Source organism: Pagrus pagrus (genome assembly GCF_965226575.1).
Source record: "Pagrus pagrus genome assembly, chromosome: 11".
NCBI classification, from domain to species: domain Eukaryota; kingdom Metazoa; phylum Chordata; class Actinopteri; order Spariformes; family Sparidae; genus Pagrus; species Pagrus pagrus.
The window spans coordinates 24,848,118-24,866,868 of NC_140195.1; the positions used below are offsets into that span (position 1 = coordinate 24,848,118).

At 41.1% G+C, this 18,751-nt stretch overlaps 1 protein-coding gene across 4 annotated transcripts in view; it reads right to left on the reverse strand.

The window, feature by feature from the left end:
- The window catches only part of mtor (mechanistic target of rapamycin kinase), a 90,415-nt gene extending 78,942 nt beyond the window's left edge, over positions 1–11,473 (reverse strand). For 2 of the 4 annotated variants that reach the window (XM_084367690.1, XM_084367689.1), the window contains exons 1-18: positions 11,298–11,473; positions 10,707–10,843; positions 10,306–10,414; positions 9,917–10,149; positions 9,103–9,303; positions 8,875–9,009; positions 8,519–8,794; positions 6,911–7,019; positions 6,471–6,654; positions 5,991–6,119; positions 5,577–5,821; positions 4,161–4,370; positions 3,745–3,950; positions 3,093–3,215; positions 2,513–2,596; positions 2,140–2,307; positions 1,642–1,734; positions 1,033–1,167 (exon numbers count right to left, since the gene is read on the reverse strand). In XM_084367690.1, coding sequence (XP_084223816.1) covers positions 1,033–1,167; positions 1,642–1,734; positions 2,140–2,307; positions 2,513–2,596; positions 3,093–3,215; positions 3,745–3,950; positions 4,161–4,370; positions 5,577–5,821; positions 5,991–6,119; positions 6,471–6,654; positions 6,911–7,019; positions 8,519–8,794; positions 8,875–9,009; positions 9,103–9,303; positions 9,917–10,149; positions 10,306–10,414; positions 10,707–10,835 — 2,769 coding nt within the window. In that variant the 5' untranslated portion in view covers positions 10,836–10,843; positions 11,298–11,473. The remainder of the gene's footprint in view (positions 1–1,032; positions 1,168–1,641; positions 1,735–2,139; positions 2,308–2,512; positions 2,597–3,092; positions 3,216–3,744; positions 3,951–4,160; positions 4,371–5,576; positions 5,822–5,990; positions 6,120–6,470; positions 6,655–6,910; positions 7,020–8,518; positions 8,795–8,874; positions 9,010–9,102; positions 9,304–9,916; positions 10,150–10,305; positions 10,415–10,706; positions 10,844–11,297) is intronic. The other 2 variants (XM_084367692.1, XM_084367691.1) reach the window with 1 other exon arrangement.
- Positions 11,474–18,751: the final 7,278 nt, after the last annotated feature.

Sequence of the window (18,751 nt, forward strand, 5' to 3'; positions counted from 1 at the left end):
CAACATGATGACACTAGTCAAAAAGTCAATCCAACATGTAACAAGGTCAGTTATAGTTGAGTAATGTGTGTAAACATGCCACAGTAGGTTTTAGTGGTGTTGCATGACCTTCGAAATGAGCTACAACTTAACGGTGCACATGCGCACTTCATAGGCTCCAGTATTTAAACAAATAGCACTACACCTGTAGTTGGACTGGCTAGTTATGTGTGCCTCAGGATCTCAATAAATGGACCTGCACCTGAAGCATACACATATAGACAGGCATTACAAATGTTTGTTGTTTTTTTTTTCAAGGCAAGGAAAATTCAATATTCCAACAGGGAATGCCAACTGTGTAAAAAGGCACATGATGAGAGAAAGAGAACAAATCTGGACCAAAAGCAGAGTTAAATAGTTTGAATCTATGGAACATATTTTGGAAAATTTAGATGTATTTTATCATTTTATCATATCATCATATTCATTTTTAACAGTATTTACTTTACATTTTCATCAAAAAGTTGAGTTAAAGTTCGTGTTTTATTATTTGACAATGGAAAATTATTCCATAATAGTTATTTTTGGTGACATATAGTTATTCATTGAGTAGGTCTTTGAGTAGTATATTTCTGAACCCACCCATTACTCTCTGCACCACCCACCACCACTAGTAAATTCTCAGCCTGTGGGAAACACCGCACCCACCATGCACAGAGACAATGCTCTCTCTCTGAGACTCATGTAATGTGGCAGGTGAGGGAAGAAACGTTGACAATTATCACTTACATCACAGCTCAGGACTTAGGAAAAAGTCCCATATAACTGTGGAAAACGTGGATAGCCTCATACTATATGTATTCATGTGACTATAATTCTCCAGTCAAAGTCAATAAATCCAAACAGACCTTTATTTGTTTAGTATATGGTGACAGGTAGAGTTTCTGGCCTCATAGTGAGTCACTAAACGACAGAGTAGGGTTCACATTGCTGCTAAGAAACCTGTTGGGAAAACGAAGAGTTAGGAGCCAAGATGGAGGCTCCTGTGCATACCTCTCTCCTGATGCCCTGGTTTTGCTCTGTCTTGAGGAAGTTGAGCAGCACCTCCAGAAGGGAAGGGTACTTGCGGTAGGGCTCCACCACATAACCTGTGCTAGCCACCTGCTGGCCCAGTGTCCACAGCGCCACCTAGAGGAAAGTCAGAGGCAGAATCTCTTTGAACAATGCCACTCATGGAAGAGCATGATGAGTAATGTTTGGGGTGCACTGTTTTTTGCATTATTACCCAACTAGCCTTTCAATAAACTATACCTATTAAACAAACAGTTGTAATCATGTTTGCCTGTACCTGCCATCAATTCAAACTAATTGTCAGGCCTATATATTAAAAGGCATTGGTAAATACTTTTGAATGATCCCATCCTGTGTCAGCTCCTGGCACATAATTCTGTTTAAACAGGAAATACTAGAGGCACAATGTCAAAATGCTTTCTGAGTGACTTTAACCGTTTCCAGAAATCAAATCCAGTTATGTTTACAAGAATAGACATGATGTATTTATTGTACCCAAGAAATAAATATTATTTAGAACTTGGAGTAGTGCTGAAGAGAAATTAGTACAAGAAATGTGAACCAGATGCTCTTTTTCGGGACGAACTGTACCTGTCGTTTGGCCAATGAGGAGGAGTCCTGCAGCATGTCCATGATGATTGGAAAAAGCTCGTCCATCCACTTCCTCATCTCGAGGCCGCTCACCTGATGGCGCCAGAACATTGGACAGATTATGACATTTACTCAGTTTTGATTTGTTCTCCTGTGTCAGTCCTAACACTTCAAAAACCATTTAAGGGATTGAATAATTACTTTTTACATTACAAAAAGAGATCCATAGCCCTTATGTGTAGAATTCTGACATCATTTGACATTATCAAGTATTTTTCTAATAATTCTGATGGCAAGCTTTTGTTTGTGAGAATTTGCTGTCTACGTGTGGTTTTCTGTCCATTCATGTCTGTGTCCCTGGTCAGAGGCGATGCAACATTTACTCCAGTGTCTTTTTTGATAAAACCACTATGAGTTACCAAATCTACACATAGGGCCTTGAAGCTTTATACATCTTATATTTTTTTACACTTATGTAACGTCTATTGTATTCCCTACATTTTCTTGGGTCTTCCTGTGCTGGTTCATGAGCAGCTGGGCTTCTGTCTCTTCCTGCACTGAGTAAACCCTGAGCACTCGGAGCACCTGAGCATCTCCTGCACTCTGTCTGAACTGCACATTCTGAATCCCTGTAACTGGGCTTTCCTGACACCACCTTCGAACCACCTGGACAGGGTGGAGCAAGGCACACATTCATGGGTGGGGCTCTACTTTCTCTCAGAAAAGGACATGCTCAGGCTGCTTGACTGAAAAAGTGAGTGACGCCAAAAATGTAATTATATGCACAGGATAGGAGATTCTGCTTAGACTTACTGGGTAGAGAATCAATATGATACACAGGCTAACACTGTCCCCATGAAGCCAGCCTTACCTGAGCCAACTCGCCGATGGTTGCAAGGACACTAATGACCACTCCAGGGTTGGGGTCTGGGTCTTTCAGCTTGAGGATGAGAGCCTGCAAAAGTGAAAGGTAACAGCGTCACTTAACACATTGGGCCCCAGTGATTACTTTAAATTTCATAATCAGAAAAACATTTCTTTATGAGCTTCAGCATTTAAGATTGTAATGGACTTAAGAGTCTTCAATTGATTTAGGCATGAGGGACTGTTAAAAGAAAGCATGAAAAAAAAGGTAAAATTTCTATTTCACACAAAAACAGATCCTTGTCAAAATCTGCTGCCTACATCACCCATAGTGCAACTCAACCAACAACAGTTCAGTGGAATATTCAGGTGTGTTACGCTAGTAGCAGCTACACCCAGATTATTTCTAATTTTCAAACTTGAAGTCTTCAACTGACGCTACCTCAAATAGCATCACTACTTCTTTTATCAGATTATGTGAAGCTTCCTCTGAAGGAACAAAAGGCTTTATCCAACTTCGTCTTACATATGCAAGAGGACTTCTCACACTCATACACCTTCACAACGGAGAACCAGCAGCGTCGTACCTTGAGGATGGGCTCCATATAAGGCCGTATGAGGCGGGGGGCGTTGGAAACCAGGTGACCGAGCATACGGGCACTCTGCTCTTTGTTCCTGCCGACACCACTGTGCTCCAGCTCAGTTAAGATCTGAAAAAACACAAAACAGAGTATAAATCTTAATGAGGTTGATTCATAGTGCAAATAATAGTGTTATGGAAGCAACACCAATCTGAAAACCTTCACTAAGTCTGGAGAAATGCTTTGAGTTTTTTAAGCTGTACATAATAAGGTGGCTTTTGCTGCCCTCTAATGGTATCTTACCAAAACAACAGACAAAAGGTGATCTTTACAAGCAGAAGAAATATGTTTCAAAGATGTGTGTGATGACTAAAATCTAAATTTCTTTGTTTTTGTTTTTTTAAAGGCAACATCAACGAAACAAATGCTCTATTAGCTATTTGATTAAAAGCCCCTACACGGTAAGTGATTACAGCATATTTCAATCTATCTTGATAGGAATAAGCTTTTAGCTTAAGGAGAAAAGGAGAAAAATGCCAAAAAGTGGCAATAAGTAGGTATTTCAATGTTTTCAGTTGAACAATTACTCAATTTAGGGCATTCAACGCAACAAATCATTTAACTATGCATATTGTGCTATCTGTTGTGCCTCTCCTACCTGGATGAGCATCTTGCGTAGGAAGGGCATGACAAATGCAGGGTTCATGCTGCTCAGACGTCCAATTGTGCAGATGGCCAGCTCTCTGATCTCAAACACCTCATCGTTCAGTGCAACAAACAGCGCCTGCAAGTTCTCAGCCTGGGCAAGGTGGGCGTCGAATCGTTCGTCTAGAGATGCCAGCACACAGTATCTAATGTCTGGATCTGCAGGAGAATGGGGACAAGAAAAAGTCACATATATTGAATCTTGGGTCATTACAGCTGTTAACAGGTGTGAAAGAACAAAGTTTTTCTTGTTATCAAATGCAGATTCTTGCAAAATTGAATTTTCATCTTATACAATGATCTTTATATATTATTAGCTTAAACAAAACTGCAATACTCAACACATCCACATGGTACTTCCACCCTTACCTGGGTCAGTGATGCCAACAACTAGCAGCTTGCTGAGCACATCTGCAACGACCTGCACAGCGGTCTGGCTGACAACGTGGCCACTGATCAGGTGGATGGAGGGCGTCAAGAGGCGTGAGCAGGTCCGAGCCGCCTCCATCCGGATTTCCTTGTGTTCACTGTTCAGAAAGTGGTCAGCACAGTGGCGCACAAACTGGGTGAGGGAGTGACCTGGTGAAAGAACAAAAGAGTTAGTTAACATTGACCCACCATTAGCTTCAGGACTCTTTACTTTTTATCCAGACAGGACCATCCACACCTGTTCTGTAGTGCAGTGTCACTCCAGCTTATTTTAGCACTTACAGGCAAACCTACCCTACCGCTGTTCTGTTTGAGAAGTAACTGTTTCATCCCAGAGTGCTGTATGCAGATAATGTTGGAAAATATTAAGCAAGTCAGCTTGGTGACTGAATATGAGTCAAATATGAGTCACCCCATATCTGAACTGAATTTCCCCTCAAAACACCTCATTTAAAGCATCAATGCAGCTTCTTATTATTCCTATTCAACAATACTTTTAATAAACACAAATGCTGGTTGTATTCTGAGCAACAATTTAAGTAGTCTTGATTGTTTAAGTAACATTAAAAATGCTTTTTACTTACTTAAATACAAAGTCATGTAATGAGTGGGGCCCAGGGGAGCAAAATACATTTGCAGATTAAAACTATTCTATGAAAACATTTTAAAATTGTATTGCCTGTCACTGCTAACATATTACATGTGGTGTCAAAAGCCACTGCAGTAATCAGAAATATTAACCTTCTGTTTATACATTTATTTCAGCCTCTTTAATCACATTCCTCATCTAAAAAATACAAGGCAATAACTCAATTTGAAAAGCGAATGAGTTCAAAACAAATAGACAAGTTTTACAGGGAAATGAACAGAGCAATCTGTAATTTGATTTAGTGATATGCTATCTAAAGCTGTTAGGGTCCAGTCCAGAGTACTGCCAAAAACACCCATCAACACAACCACTTCAGACATTTTTGCAGTTCACTTAATCTTTTCTTACAGACCATGTGCTCCCCCCCGCCCCCTTGTGGCTCCAGTCTTATATCTGATGGTTTATGTTTTTGATTAAAAACCAAAACACTTCTTCTCACACCCAATGTGCAGTGTGAGGGCAGCAAGGCAGTAGTTATTTCTTTTCATGATTCATGATTTTTTTATGGGGCTGTAATGCTGCGACCCACATTTTAAAAACATCATTTTTGCTTCTGAAAGAACTAAATTTAAAATCAATCAACTGATGGAGTTTGGTCTATTAGAAGAGAACTGGAGGTCTGTGTTTTTCTCTGCCGGTGAAAGACATAAACTTAAAAATAAAATATGACAGTCAAGCTTCAAAGCTGTGTCTTATAAGGTTCTTGCCTTCAAACTCAAAGCTTCCCAGTGTGCGCAGGGCCAGTGTGATGCTGCCTACGTCACTGGCCTCGGGGATGTTTGTGAGGCTTGGCGAGGCCAGCTGGTGAGCCAGGCCTTTGGGCATGCCGGGGTGACGCAACGGCTTGTGCATCAGCACCAGGGAGAGCATCTTCAGCAGACCGTCCTGGATGTCCTTCTTCAACTGGGGGATTTGACGGCTCAGGTCGTACAGCACCGCCGTCAGTGCAGGACTAGATGAGCAGAACACAATGGACAAACAACCCAATATCATTGACAACATCATCTTTAGATGAGGACAAAGAAGCATGTTGTGGTATGTTTATAACATATCCAAAAAAGTCAAAGGCAAATCCTTGTTTTTGTTGAATAATTCAGGGTGATGAACCCATTCTGTCTTACCTGAGGCCCACAGCCAGCATAGGCTCTAGCAGTTCCTTGATGTCTGGTTGGATGCTTGGACCCATGGCTCTGGAGAGCATGCTGATACAAGTGAACACTGTGGCGTCCACCTGCATGGTCTTCTGCCTCCTGTACACATTTCCAGACCGGAAAGTGAAAAAAATACATGCACAAATTGTAAGTCTCTTTCCGTTTCATAGACAAATACTACCCCAAAAATACATTCTACACTCAGATTAAGTGAAATTAAACTAGCCATTGGAGACTGAGGAAGGCCTCATCCAATATAGAACTACCAAACTACAAAAACTACAAAACAAGAATGATGCTTAAAATTTGTAAAGCAACTATGATATCTGAGCCTGATATCTAATTATTAAAAAATACTAAATGACAATAAATGACAATTCAAAAATATTAATATCTTGATTTGAAGGAATATAATTTACAGTATCCACAGACAAAGTTGTAAACACTGACTTGTGTGCAAAGTCCTTGGGTGGCAGGGCAGCCTTGATGATCTCAAGGACCTTGGAGAGGTACGGCTGGATTTCTGCCCTGACAGCCACCACTAGCAGCCCCAGGGCCTGGAACGCTGCCGTCCTCTCCTTCTCCTTCTTCAGACAGCCCAGCAGGTAGCCCATTGTGTCTGCCAGGTACTGGTCTACACAGTGGATGGAACAACCACAGTACAAATGATTAAAAGCAGAAGTAGGGCTTTGTGTAGGCCGCAATTTGACTAGGAGAAACTTGAAATAGGGTATTACAGCAAAGCACAATGACATCAGGACAGAGGAACCCAAACGTATCGGTCATGATTTCTCTACATTTCGTGCCCAGGGGATATCGTGAATTGAATGCACAGCTGCATGTAACTGAAAGAAAGATGGATTCAAATGGATTACATTCAATCATCCCACCTGTGAAGATATGTGGCTGGAAGGCAGCCAGCCGTGGCAGCAGGTTGAGGATGGTCATCTGGATTAGAGGGTTTTTACTGGTCCTGTATTTCAGCACCCACCGACACACCTGGACAGAGCACACAATAAAAGCTTGTGTCAACTGGGATTTACCTGGTGCTCCGAACAGCACTGGCCTTGTGTTGCTGACCTTGTGACATACATGTTAAATCTCTTCATGGGTAAATATTCTTACAGCTGACTAGTCAAAGGGCTGCAAAAACAATTATTGTCATTGTTGATTAATCAGTCTCTTATTCTCTCGATCAATTCGTTGTTTGGCCTATAAAATGTTGAAGAAAAAATGTTGACCAGTGTTTCCCATCTTCAAATGTCTTGTTTTGTCCACAACCCAAATATATTCAGTTCACTGTCATAGAGAAGTAAAGAAGCCAGAAAATACCCACATATAAGACACTGGAATCCAAGAATTTACTTTTTCCTTCTTATAAAATGACTCAAATTAAATATCAAAATAGTTGGTAATTAATTTAAAAGAAGACAACTTATGAATTAATTTCTCACTAGTCCTATTAATCAGTTTGTACTTGGCCTTCATGCTTCATGGACTGTTGGGTACATAAAGTTTCTTCTACAACAGTCTTGGAAAATTCTAGAGAAGAGATCAGAACGGCTCATTTAATTTTAAAATGTAATTCCATTTCTTGTTTTTACTGTTGTCAAAGATACTTTAGACTACTTTTTCTCACATTTACAGATCACCAGTACATTAAGTACACCATCTAACACTTATCAGCTCACACTAGGAACCAAAACAAAGTGCTGGATCCAAGACTGGAGTGAGTTTTAATAGTCAGCTTAACCACTGCTGAAGCAATCATTCAAATCATTCAATTAGAAGTGGACAAAATGACAGGAATACCATATTTTGTGATGCATTCCAATTTAACAACACTGTCGTCCAAAACACTGCATAGTTCAATGAACACCTCTCTGGCAGTCTAAACAAAAACATTCATCGTTTACTGAAAAAAAAATAAAACTCTCACCCTAGCCCTCATTTTGGAGTGAAACTTCATTTTGACGGCAAACTACTGAAACACAAGCGAGTGACATAGGATGGAGACGGCTGAGGCAGAGTAGGAGACAGATTCTGTTACCCCGTGGTCTTCACTGACGGCACATACTGTACATATAAGCGTATAGCTGCAGAGTTTGATGTCCAATAAAGAAGTGTCATAATCATGCTTTTGATAATTAATACAAAAGTGAATATATTTCATCAACCATAAACACCAACAACCATCTCATTTTGTGTTGTTAGTAGTAAAAGTCTTAATAACCTGCTTTTTGGCACATTTACGAAGACATCCTTTATCATTACAGAAAAGGTTAATAAGAACTGCAGTGTTCACAGTAGGTAGCACAGCACTGTCCTGATCACAATGACAATACATTCAGTTTCAATCACTTGGTAAAATATAAAAATGCATCGGCATGGTATGAATTTCTTCTAAAGCCAAGAAAATAAACGGAATAATATAACAAATGTCAGATCAAACAACTGTTGCATTCTTGGAAAAGCCAGACCTCTGCTGTAAAATCTACCTGGTCGAATCGCTCCTCCATCAGCTCACGACAGTATCGACTCTCCACCAGCGAGCTCTTGGCAGGTGCCGGTGCTGCTCCGAAGGTGAGGAAACCCTGCGGTGTGCTGTAGCCCAGCAGGCCCAGGAGGGCGTTGGACTGCTGTGGCTGCACCGACTGGAAGCTGGTGAAGGGTGTGATGTGGCGGGGCTTGGTTCCAAATCCCATCAGCTCCTTGCAGTACTTGTCATGGACCAGCTGCTGCTGTGTGATCTCCTCCATCTCCTCACGCATGCGCTGTTGTAGAAACAAGGAATGTGAGAGGAATGTTTTGAGCTTGGACGTGAGAATGTTTCCGCAGTGGACTCAGCCCTCACCTCTCCCTCCATGCTGCTGATGCGAACCAGCTCATTGAGGATCAGAAGAGCACCGTGGACCCTGTCGTCGCGATTCATCCCTTTCTCCTTGGCCAGAGTCTCATCGAAGCCTTTCTCTGCCTCCTCAAAGGTTTGCTGTCAAAGAAAACACAATCACTCATGTTGCTTATTACAAGGACATAGCATACAACACATCCTGAAGAAAAATGCGTCTTTCTGAACTCTTACCTTGTACCACTGTGGTTTCTGCATTTCCTTGGTCTCCCTCTGTGTGGTGAGGATGAGACAGGCTCGCAGTGCAGATACAGCTCCTTCTCGGATGGCCTGCTTGGGGTCCCATACTGCATAAAAGATGTTGTCAAAGAAGGGCTGCACTTGCTGGAAGAAGAAGGTGGGGGCACTCACAGCCAGCTCCCTCAACACCAACACCTGGGAAAGACAGAAATTAAATGTCAATATTGTGCTTTAAGACATCAGTGAGAAGTCAAAATATAATTACAGGGCTTGTATAAATGTGAGGACGTTAAACCACACATTACTAATGAATGTTTGTAAATGAGAAACAAACTGGTGCCTCACCAGTGGAACATCTTTGGCATTCACCATCAAACAATCGCATTTTGGAAAGCTGTCCACAGAAATATCAGGGATCTTTTTCCTTTAGACACTCATTCATGCATTAACTCATAACTGGTTCCACATATTTAAAAATTGCCCAAGCTAGAAAAATCCATCACAAAAAAACAAAAAAATTTGATTTGATCTGTGTTTCCATTGTTGCATTACTGCCCCCGTGCTTTGAGTTTTCATAATGCACTCCTCACTGCATCAGAGAATAATTGCAGATAAGATAAACAAGGCTACAGTGCAAGTTGGTCACATCTCACTGTACTGTTCAGCAACAGTCAAGGCCACAGTGCAATGGGCCATTCCTGAGTCAAACTGTCCTTGGCCCTCATCTCCACCACACATAAACACCACCATAAAGCGCTGTTATTTCAACAACAAACAACACAGTCCCTGCTATCTGCTGTTCACTTACTGCAGCATGGCGTCTGCCTTCATTTCTGTCCGCTCCCAGCCACTCTAGGGCCCTCTTCACCTCAAACTCCACATACTCAGCGGTAAAGGTGTCCCCTGCCATGGACAAGTGGCCCATGGCTTTAGAGGCCATCTCCATCACCACAGGGTCGCTGGAGGGCAGCAGGTTCCGCAGGTAGTTGGCAAAGCGGCTGATCCTGGTGGCATTGCCTCCCTCGACTCCGATCAGACTCACTGGAAGAAATCAATTGAGAAGATACTGTATCACACATACACTGTGAAAACTTAAGTGGCATACATCCACAGAAGAAACGTATCTTGTGCTAATGCCAAGTAAATCAAAAGTTGATGTTAACATTAAAATTTGGTATTTTAATGTTTACAGCTTACCTATGGCAAGAATCCCTCCTTTCTTCTCATTCACATCAGAGCTGGATACCAGCTCAAATATGTGGTGGTTCAACTCATCATAGAATGTGGTGGCTTCATCTTGGCTTAACTGTGGGGGGAACAAAATCAGTGTCACAAAAGCCAGAAAGTAGGAAAAGCAAGACTAAAGAATGCAACTTGGAATAATAACAATAATAAACTACACAAAAAAAGGTCCCTGCTCATTTTAAGAAACATTTATAACCAAAATGAAGTATGGATACATAACCACACCTGAAACAGCGTTAACAGCTGATCACTCCACAACTCTTGATGACAACAACACTCTGACAGTTTACAGTATACTGGAGGGATATCCTCATGGCAGATTTCTATTACATCCAGGTTTATTTTGATCGTACCTCTCTGAGCTCTGTAGTCACATAGTGCTGCAGATCTTTGGCAGATTTCGCTCTGGTGTCTTCATTTCGACTCTTTAGCCCACTGACAAACTGTTGCAGCACAGTGGCTGTGCCTGACATGATCACCATGGCCTGGTCTGCAAGAAGACAAATAAAAGGGACATGCTTTCACTGAAACGTTCTGGGCTATCAAATTAAATGCAACGATGAAAAATAAAGAATAAGAAGTACCGGTATAAATACCATACTTGTAAAGAATAGTTGTCCTAAATAGTTTACACAGGTCAATGTTGTTGTTAGCTTAAGCTTAGCTAGCTAACGTGTCTGGTTAGCTAGTAAAACAAACTGTCAGCCTTGCTCATTAGCAACAAACCAAGCAGAGACACCACACTCGGCTAACGAAAGGTAGCATCATTTACATCTCTAGCACAAAACTAACACGTCTAACTGGTATAGGTCAGTTCGGGCTAATTCAGAGCCTTATACGTGTATCATGCTGGTTTGTTTAGCAGACGTTAGCTAGTGCTAACGTTAAGCTATCTAATGTAGCAAACCGCTAGCCAGATAGCAAAGTCGCTTTGTATCACTTACGTGTTTATATTAATATACCGGGCACTTAATTGCTATTCTGCCCTTGCAGAATATCTCTCATTGTACGACAGCCGGGCGAGCATGGGGCACCGATGTTAGCTAGCTGTAGTGTCGCTGTGTGAAGTTGGACCGTCTCCAGCAGGCTACATACAGCTAACTTCACAAGCTTTGTGTTGCGTTCACTGTCCTGCGCAGAGCTGGACGCATACAGTTCAGATGTCCTTCAGTACAGTGTTGAGACGGTGACGTTTGACTTATCTGATTTTATACTTTATTCTTCGACATTCCAGAGAGGGACACACGTGTAATATTTCAAAAGACAAATGTTGTAAGTTTTGCAAGCATAATTAGTATAAATTAGTAACCCCTGCCTGCCTGGAAGACCTTTTTAATGGCACACAATGTGATGAAAAGTCCAAATTAATGTTCCACTGGCTCACTGCTTTTTGAGACAATTTAATGCAAAAGAGCGTTATGTTATGTTATGTTATGTTATGTTATGTTATGTTATATGTGTCAAGTTTCAGTTTCATCTATGTTTCCATTGAGAACGAGAGCAGAGTCAGTCAGATGCAGAAACCACAGGCTGTCAGCAGGGCTCAGTTTGTCTACAGAGACATAATGTGGCCAAAATAATTTGTCAGTTTGAATTGAATCAGTAAAACATTTATGAGAGGTGCCATGAAATTCTGTGTTTGCTGTCTTCTGTAGTTGTCATCCATAAAAAAACAAAATAATTAATGATAAAAAATAAAAATGAATCTGAAAATAATTCAACTGTAATGTTCGGTGTGCAACATGAATAAAAAGGCAACATACCTGGTTACCAGCAATCCTTGTATTTTGCAACTTCAGTTACTGGAATCTGTCCGGTGTAAAGGATTAAAGGGGCAATACGTAGGGATTTTAGCTTTTTTAAAAATGAACTAAAATTGTGAACAGGATGTGAATAACTAACCGTTTTGACATATTTATGTAGCTACTGTGCTGCAGATATCCACTGAAGTTAGCATGCTAACCAGCAACTCATACTCCTAACAAATAGGGTGCGGCAACTCACCAGATTGACCACTAGCTGCTGCTAACTGTAGCCGTTGTTAGCCAGTTAGCTCGGTTAGCCGTGCAGCTAACTGTTCGGACTGAGAGCTTGGGGTAGTACCTATTACAAGAAAGGACAGGCTGGGGCTAGCAAGTTAGCATGCTAATTTCAGTCTTTGACATAACGCCAATACTAATATTTCATCCCATTCTATTGATAAATGTTTTTAATATTTTATTGTTTGAACTAAATTTCTTACATATCACACCTTTAATGTATATAATGTAGCGACAATGAGACCGTATGAAAAGAAACTTAATTTGGCTCAAGTTCTTTATTGTCATGTTGCACAACAATGACACTGAAAAAGTCGTTGGCAATGAAAATGTTAGTTGTCAGGTTCCAGATACAAAATGTCTTTCAAAAAAGAAAAACATGCAGGTAAAAATGACAATCCAATACACTGAGGCATACAACTGTATGTAAGTTTGAATATAGAAATACAAGTAATGCAGTATATGCTGTATATGTATTATGGACACATAAGAACAAGACGTAGACAGCTAGTGCACACAAATAGATCTACTATTACGGTTAAAATGCTAATATATGGGGATGTAAACTGGTGGTAAATAGTAAACAAAGCTAGTATAAACATAAAGTGACATCCATGCATTAGTACAGCGGGTGCCAAAATGCAATTACACTGAGCCTCTGCACAAGAAATGAAACAAAATAAACTGCCATGAAATGAGATCATGGAAATTGTACTGTAAAATATAGGCCACACATGTTTACATTAACACACTCCTGTGGCTGATGGTGTTTTCACAGTGACATGTTCAGCCTCAGGGGGGAGACATTGTCCAAGTAAACAACCGTCTCTCACTGCTGAGCAGAACATATCCGACCGCACGTACCTATCTCTGTGTCTGAACGGTGACATTTACCACAGTACAGAACAATAATTAGACCCATACCCTCTTATTTGTCAGTTGTAGGAAATTGGACCCTAAATGTCAAATGCATTTTCATCATCAAAATGAGCCATAATTACCATTGTCTTTTACATAACTGCCATCATTAGGTTGAGGTCACGACGATGAGGTGATATGATAGATGTTTCCTCGAACAAACAAACAAAGATATCACCCAGGTATACCAGCGGTTCCCAGCCTGGGGTCTGGGGACCATGAGGCGTCCTTTAAGAAGCTCTATGAGGTCCCATGCAAAAGGGGGAACAGTCTAATTACAAGATGGATAAAATGTAGTCTATAATAAAAAAGCAATAGAAAGCAATCTGACAAGAAAACACAACAGGCTGCATGGTTCATCATAAACACTCCATCATAAAAATAGTTTTCTTTTTCTTGTGTAGCGTAAAGGGAGTACAACGTACATTTCCTTGTACAACCCTGTGTTGTAGAATGACAATTAAATGAACCTTTAACCTTGATGTTATCAATCATTGTTTCTTCTTTGAACAGTTTACAGGGGAGTAACAGCATACATGTAACGGGATTATGTAATCTGGATACAAACAAAAGGTAACTGTATTCCAGTAAAGTCACAGAACAAAATATGTAATTAGATTACAGGTGCATACAGTAAGAAAGAGGATTATTAACAGGATACCAGATTTAAAATAATGAACCTTCCACATGTGCACACATCCACATGACATCACTCTGTTCTTAATCGAAACCAGAAGACACGCAGAAGACACACTCGTTATTAAGATTCAATAAAGTCATCTTACTAATTTTTATGATCTCTTGCCTTTATTTTGCATATGTTTGGTAACAGAAAGTAATCAAGTTACATGACTTTCACATTGTGATACTTGGATTACATTCCTGCCTACACTACTACTGTATGGGAATACATTTTCAAAGTAACCCTCCTAATCCTGGCGGTCATCACAAAGAGAAAACATTCACGCAAACAACTCGTTAGTAATTTTTGCATCATGCAATCAGTCACCTCCCTTCGAATGTGGATCCAGAAGGTGACATTGTCACTGTGACCCCATCGAAAATGTTAACTAAATCTTCGTCTGTGTTCACTAAACTGAAACTGTAGCTGAATTTAAAATGTTTTTTTTATAATCTTTTATAACAGTTCCTGCTCTTAGTGAACGGGGACCTTGAATCACCTTGACACATGCTCAGTAAAACTGACTTCTGCCAATGACTGTGTTTAATATATCATATAAACTCTTAAGCTTTTATTCTGATGACCCCTGTATTCTAGTAAAAACAACATATTGCAATTAAAGTCGTTCTCCTTGGATTTCAAATTAATGTGTCTTCCCTTGCTTCTGAATAACAATTAGTGTTGTGTTTTATACAGTATGACACTTTTTTTATTTGTCTAAGAGCATAAGCTCATTATGGTCGCAAGGAAGAGGGAACATAATGGCAAATGTCAGGACTGCACTTTTTGTTATTAGGGATTTAGTTCATTGGTGCTTGATTTGTTAATTAACATGCAAAGTTACATAAAGTTAATTAAACCCCAATCAGGGTGATGCTTTGATCAGCATGCTGCAGTGTGTGAGTGCGGATGTGAATGTGTAATAGTGTGTGTGAGTGCGTATGTGTGTGATGTGGTTTTGCAGAGGGAGGAGCAGCAAGAGACCCGGCAGCCTTACAGCGCTTTACATGCAGCAAATGAGAGGGTGAGGTAGAGAGGGGGTGGGAAATGAAATGTAACGACATTGGGAAGGGGAGCACATCCCTTCTTTTGCACCCAAGGGCCCCTTTCCCTCTCTCAGGCCTTGCCGAGCCAGGCATATTTTACTGATGAGACATCAGCTCACTCAATCGGCAGCACTCACCTTTCTGTTCGACATGAGCTTTCACTGGAGAGTTTATGTGTGTGTTAGAGAGAGAGAAAGAAAAACAGGGTGTTTTAGGAGGATGAAGCACACATGCAGTCACTTGACTTCAACACACACATAAAACCACTCGAGCACCGCAAATGCATGCACGCTCACAGCCACAAAGGGCTCTTGTCCTAACAGGCAGCCGGCCTCCTCTGCTAAGTGACAGACAGGATGTTTGGAGCACTTTCATCAGTCCGAGGCTTTGATTCCTCTCCCGTCACTCCTGTTTATTTTCTGCTTTGCTTCTGCACTCAGCCGTGCTTTTGAAATATTTTTCCCTATGATGGAGCCTGTCATTCCATCTCGACTCAGAGACGAGGGGGGAGGTGAGCATGCTCCTGCACTGACTCCTCCACCCACCTTCCCACCTTCATCCTTCCCTCCCTCTGTCACGCACTTCATGATTTACCCTCCACCACCCCTCCATCCTTCCCTTTTTCCAATTTCATTCCTCCACAGGTTCTCAGGGATTTTTGTTAAGCAGAAGGAGGGATTTGGTATGACTCACAGATTCCTGGGCAAGGATTCATGAGGTAACATCTGCTTCTAGATGCTGGGGGCGGCTCTCATCCTCTACCTGGCCACAGCCCAGCACTGTGCTCTGGCCCGAATGTATCTACCCACCTGCACGGGCAAGATGCCTTTGGATGCGTTCAGTTGATAATGGCAGGTCGACCATTTTGCCTCCCTAACATTTAGTTGTTACTACTGTAGCTATACTGAGAGTCGCATATCTGATTCAGATGTTTAGTTTGAAGGGAATACTGAATTTAGTCTAAAGGATATCAGCCCAAACATTCTATGCAGTGAATAGTTAGGTTAGTTGGCAGATAGCATAGCCATAGCTTAAAAAGAACAATGCTTTCCACTAAAGGTGTTCTTTAGCTTGTGCTAACAGTGCTGCTAGCTTTACGTCATTAGCTACTAGCTAAACTGCAATGTTTGTTTTTTTGTTGTTGTTGTTTTTTTAGCTAAGCTGCAATGTAGTCACATAGCTACTTTATTTATAATTGCACATTTTTAGGGATTTAACCAACTAACTTTAGCGACCATAAGCTATAAAATAAATGTGTGCATACATGTGGGATTTTAGCTGTTAGCGTAATAGCTTGGGCACATACATCCATGCTAATTCTGTGTTTACATCATATCGTTCAGACCACTATGAGCAGTTGCTTTCACTTTTGTCTCAAGAATTTTTCAGTTATAATATTTCCCAAATTACTACAAATGCAAATAAACTGGTGGCAAAATGGTTTCACAGCTACCATGGCTGCCAGTTGCATCTAAATAAAAGAAACATACTTTGTGCTTTCACTTAAGTATTATCTTAATACCAGTAGTTGTTTTGTAATTAGGTAATATTTTTGTAATGCAACTGTACTTGTAGCTACTTGGGTACATGTTTTCAGTACTCTTTCCACCACTGCAAGAATGGCCACAAACAATGGCATCTGTAGCAGTGTAAATGATATTGGCCGTCTTTTGTTCAGGAAAACCTAAATAAGAAAGAATCATGACCATGACCTTTCCTTTATTTCACAGAACCAACAACATCATTCCTCTTTTGTTTTGCAGAAAAGCATTCTGGGTTCCTATTGGTCGATGTCATGGTAGACACCATGAAATATGTCATACAACATTGAAGAAGGGGGAAAGCATTCCCTCAAAAGCGCCATATGCTGCATTGGTTGTCTACTATCATACACTACACAGGATAAAATGGCCAAATGCCATTTTGGTGTCTGGTGGCCTGTGTCTGTCAGGTTGGTCAAGTATTGGACTGCAATTGTGTGGTCTGAACCCAGCACAAGGTCAACAATGAAGATAACCATCTTGGAATATCAAGAGGTTTCCCCTTCCTTCTATTTTGCAGACATTGCATGAAGGAAGCATAAAGCCCAACCAGAACATGGTGCATTGGGATTGCTATGGTATTGCTCGGTAGTCAAGCAAAAACGGTACCAACAGCAGTCTATGCACAGTGTTGGTTGCTTGGTAGACGAGTAGAGAATCACTGATCTGTTAACCTGTAAGATTCTTAATGGCTTAATCAATAATCTTAGATATCCTTTTTATTGGTACAGGTGAGTCCAAATTTAATAGTCGCAGCAGAATTAAGTGATTAAACTCATCTGCCTGAAGTGAATCAGGTCAGGTCTGGTCAGATGAAGTGCCAAGTGGCAGAGAGACAATGGAGTGTGCAATTAGCTAATGCAACCGGACAGGCGCTGGGGGTCGAAGAAAGTCTGCAGAAGAGGGAGCCATGATGATGAGGCACTTTCTTGTCACAATGTGCTGAGTTTGTCTCCTGGCACAGTGCTTCAGCTCCCTGAGGAGGGCCAGCAACAGACGCACACACCCACAAAGTCAACCTATTGATCATGTTCTCCTCCCTTGTTGAGACGTCTAGATCAAACACTGATGCAGGGGAAACCGAAGGCCAGCTTATGGAAATGAGGATCCTTTCTGACATGAGTTCCTCTACATCAAAAAGTCCCTAATCAGGGAGCATTACAGTGAACACTGGCGCCTCTGGTTAATATGGTGTTGGTGTTTCCACAGAGGCATTACTCATCGTTTCTTCTGCAGATTACTATCTTCCTACGGTAATCCTGTTGTTGTGATTCAATCTGTCAAACAGAGAGGAGGGGACACACTGCTTTAATGGAGAATTGTACTCAATTTCACATCCAAATGGATCCCATTACACATCTAGCAACAGAAGTCGCCAACAGGTACAGAATACAAAATCAGCTCAACAGTGGCGACTAAATCACTCGGAGTCAGACGGGCTTTGATCTTGGCATTCATCTGCAGTGGCGTGGTTGTGGGCGTTCGCAGTGGACTCATTTCCTAATGGACTGAGGCGAGCGCCTGCCAAAGAGCAAGCTGGGAATGAATGAATGGTATCCATTAGACAAAATGGCCGTCGGTAAATTGTCGCCACTCTGCATAAACGAGCAGGAGCTGGGCGGGAGCGGGAGCAGATGGATGGAGGGGTCTCGTAACCGACTAATAGTAATGGAAGCTGGCTCGCTATCATTCACTGCTGCCATGCCTCCAATATGGCCAGCAAACAGTTGGCAGCTGGTTTTAACATGATGATTTACAGAAATCTCAATCTGACATCTTGGATCTGACATTAACATTTTGTAATCCCAATTTTGGGGATATTTGTGATTTCATGGAACATTCAAACCAACTTTTTTCAACTTATCTTTGCTTGTGTGGTAACATTACACACTGAATCTGCTCTAGGAGGAAATATATATTCACCATGTGTGACATGAGGATTTGAGTGGGACTTTATCTGGGCCCCTATCTATAATGAGGCAGACACCAGCCTACATGGTGTTCTTCACCGACACTCCTTTATCTTGTCTCCACTCAACCTTATCTATGGAAATCCGTTCTGATAAGACAGATACTAACGATGGCAGAAAACCTCAAGGACCATACGGCTGGCATTTCTTGGAATGGTTTATGGCATTCTGGTTTATTTTTAATTGGTTTAAGATAAAGTTT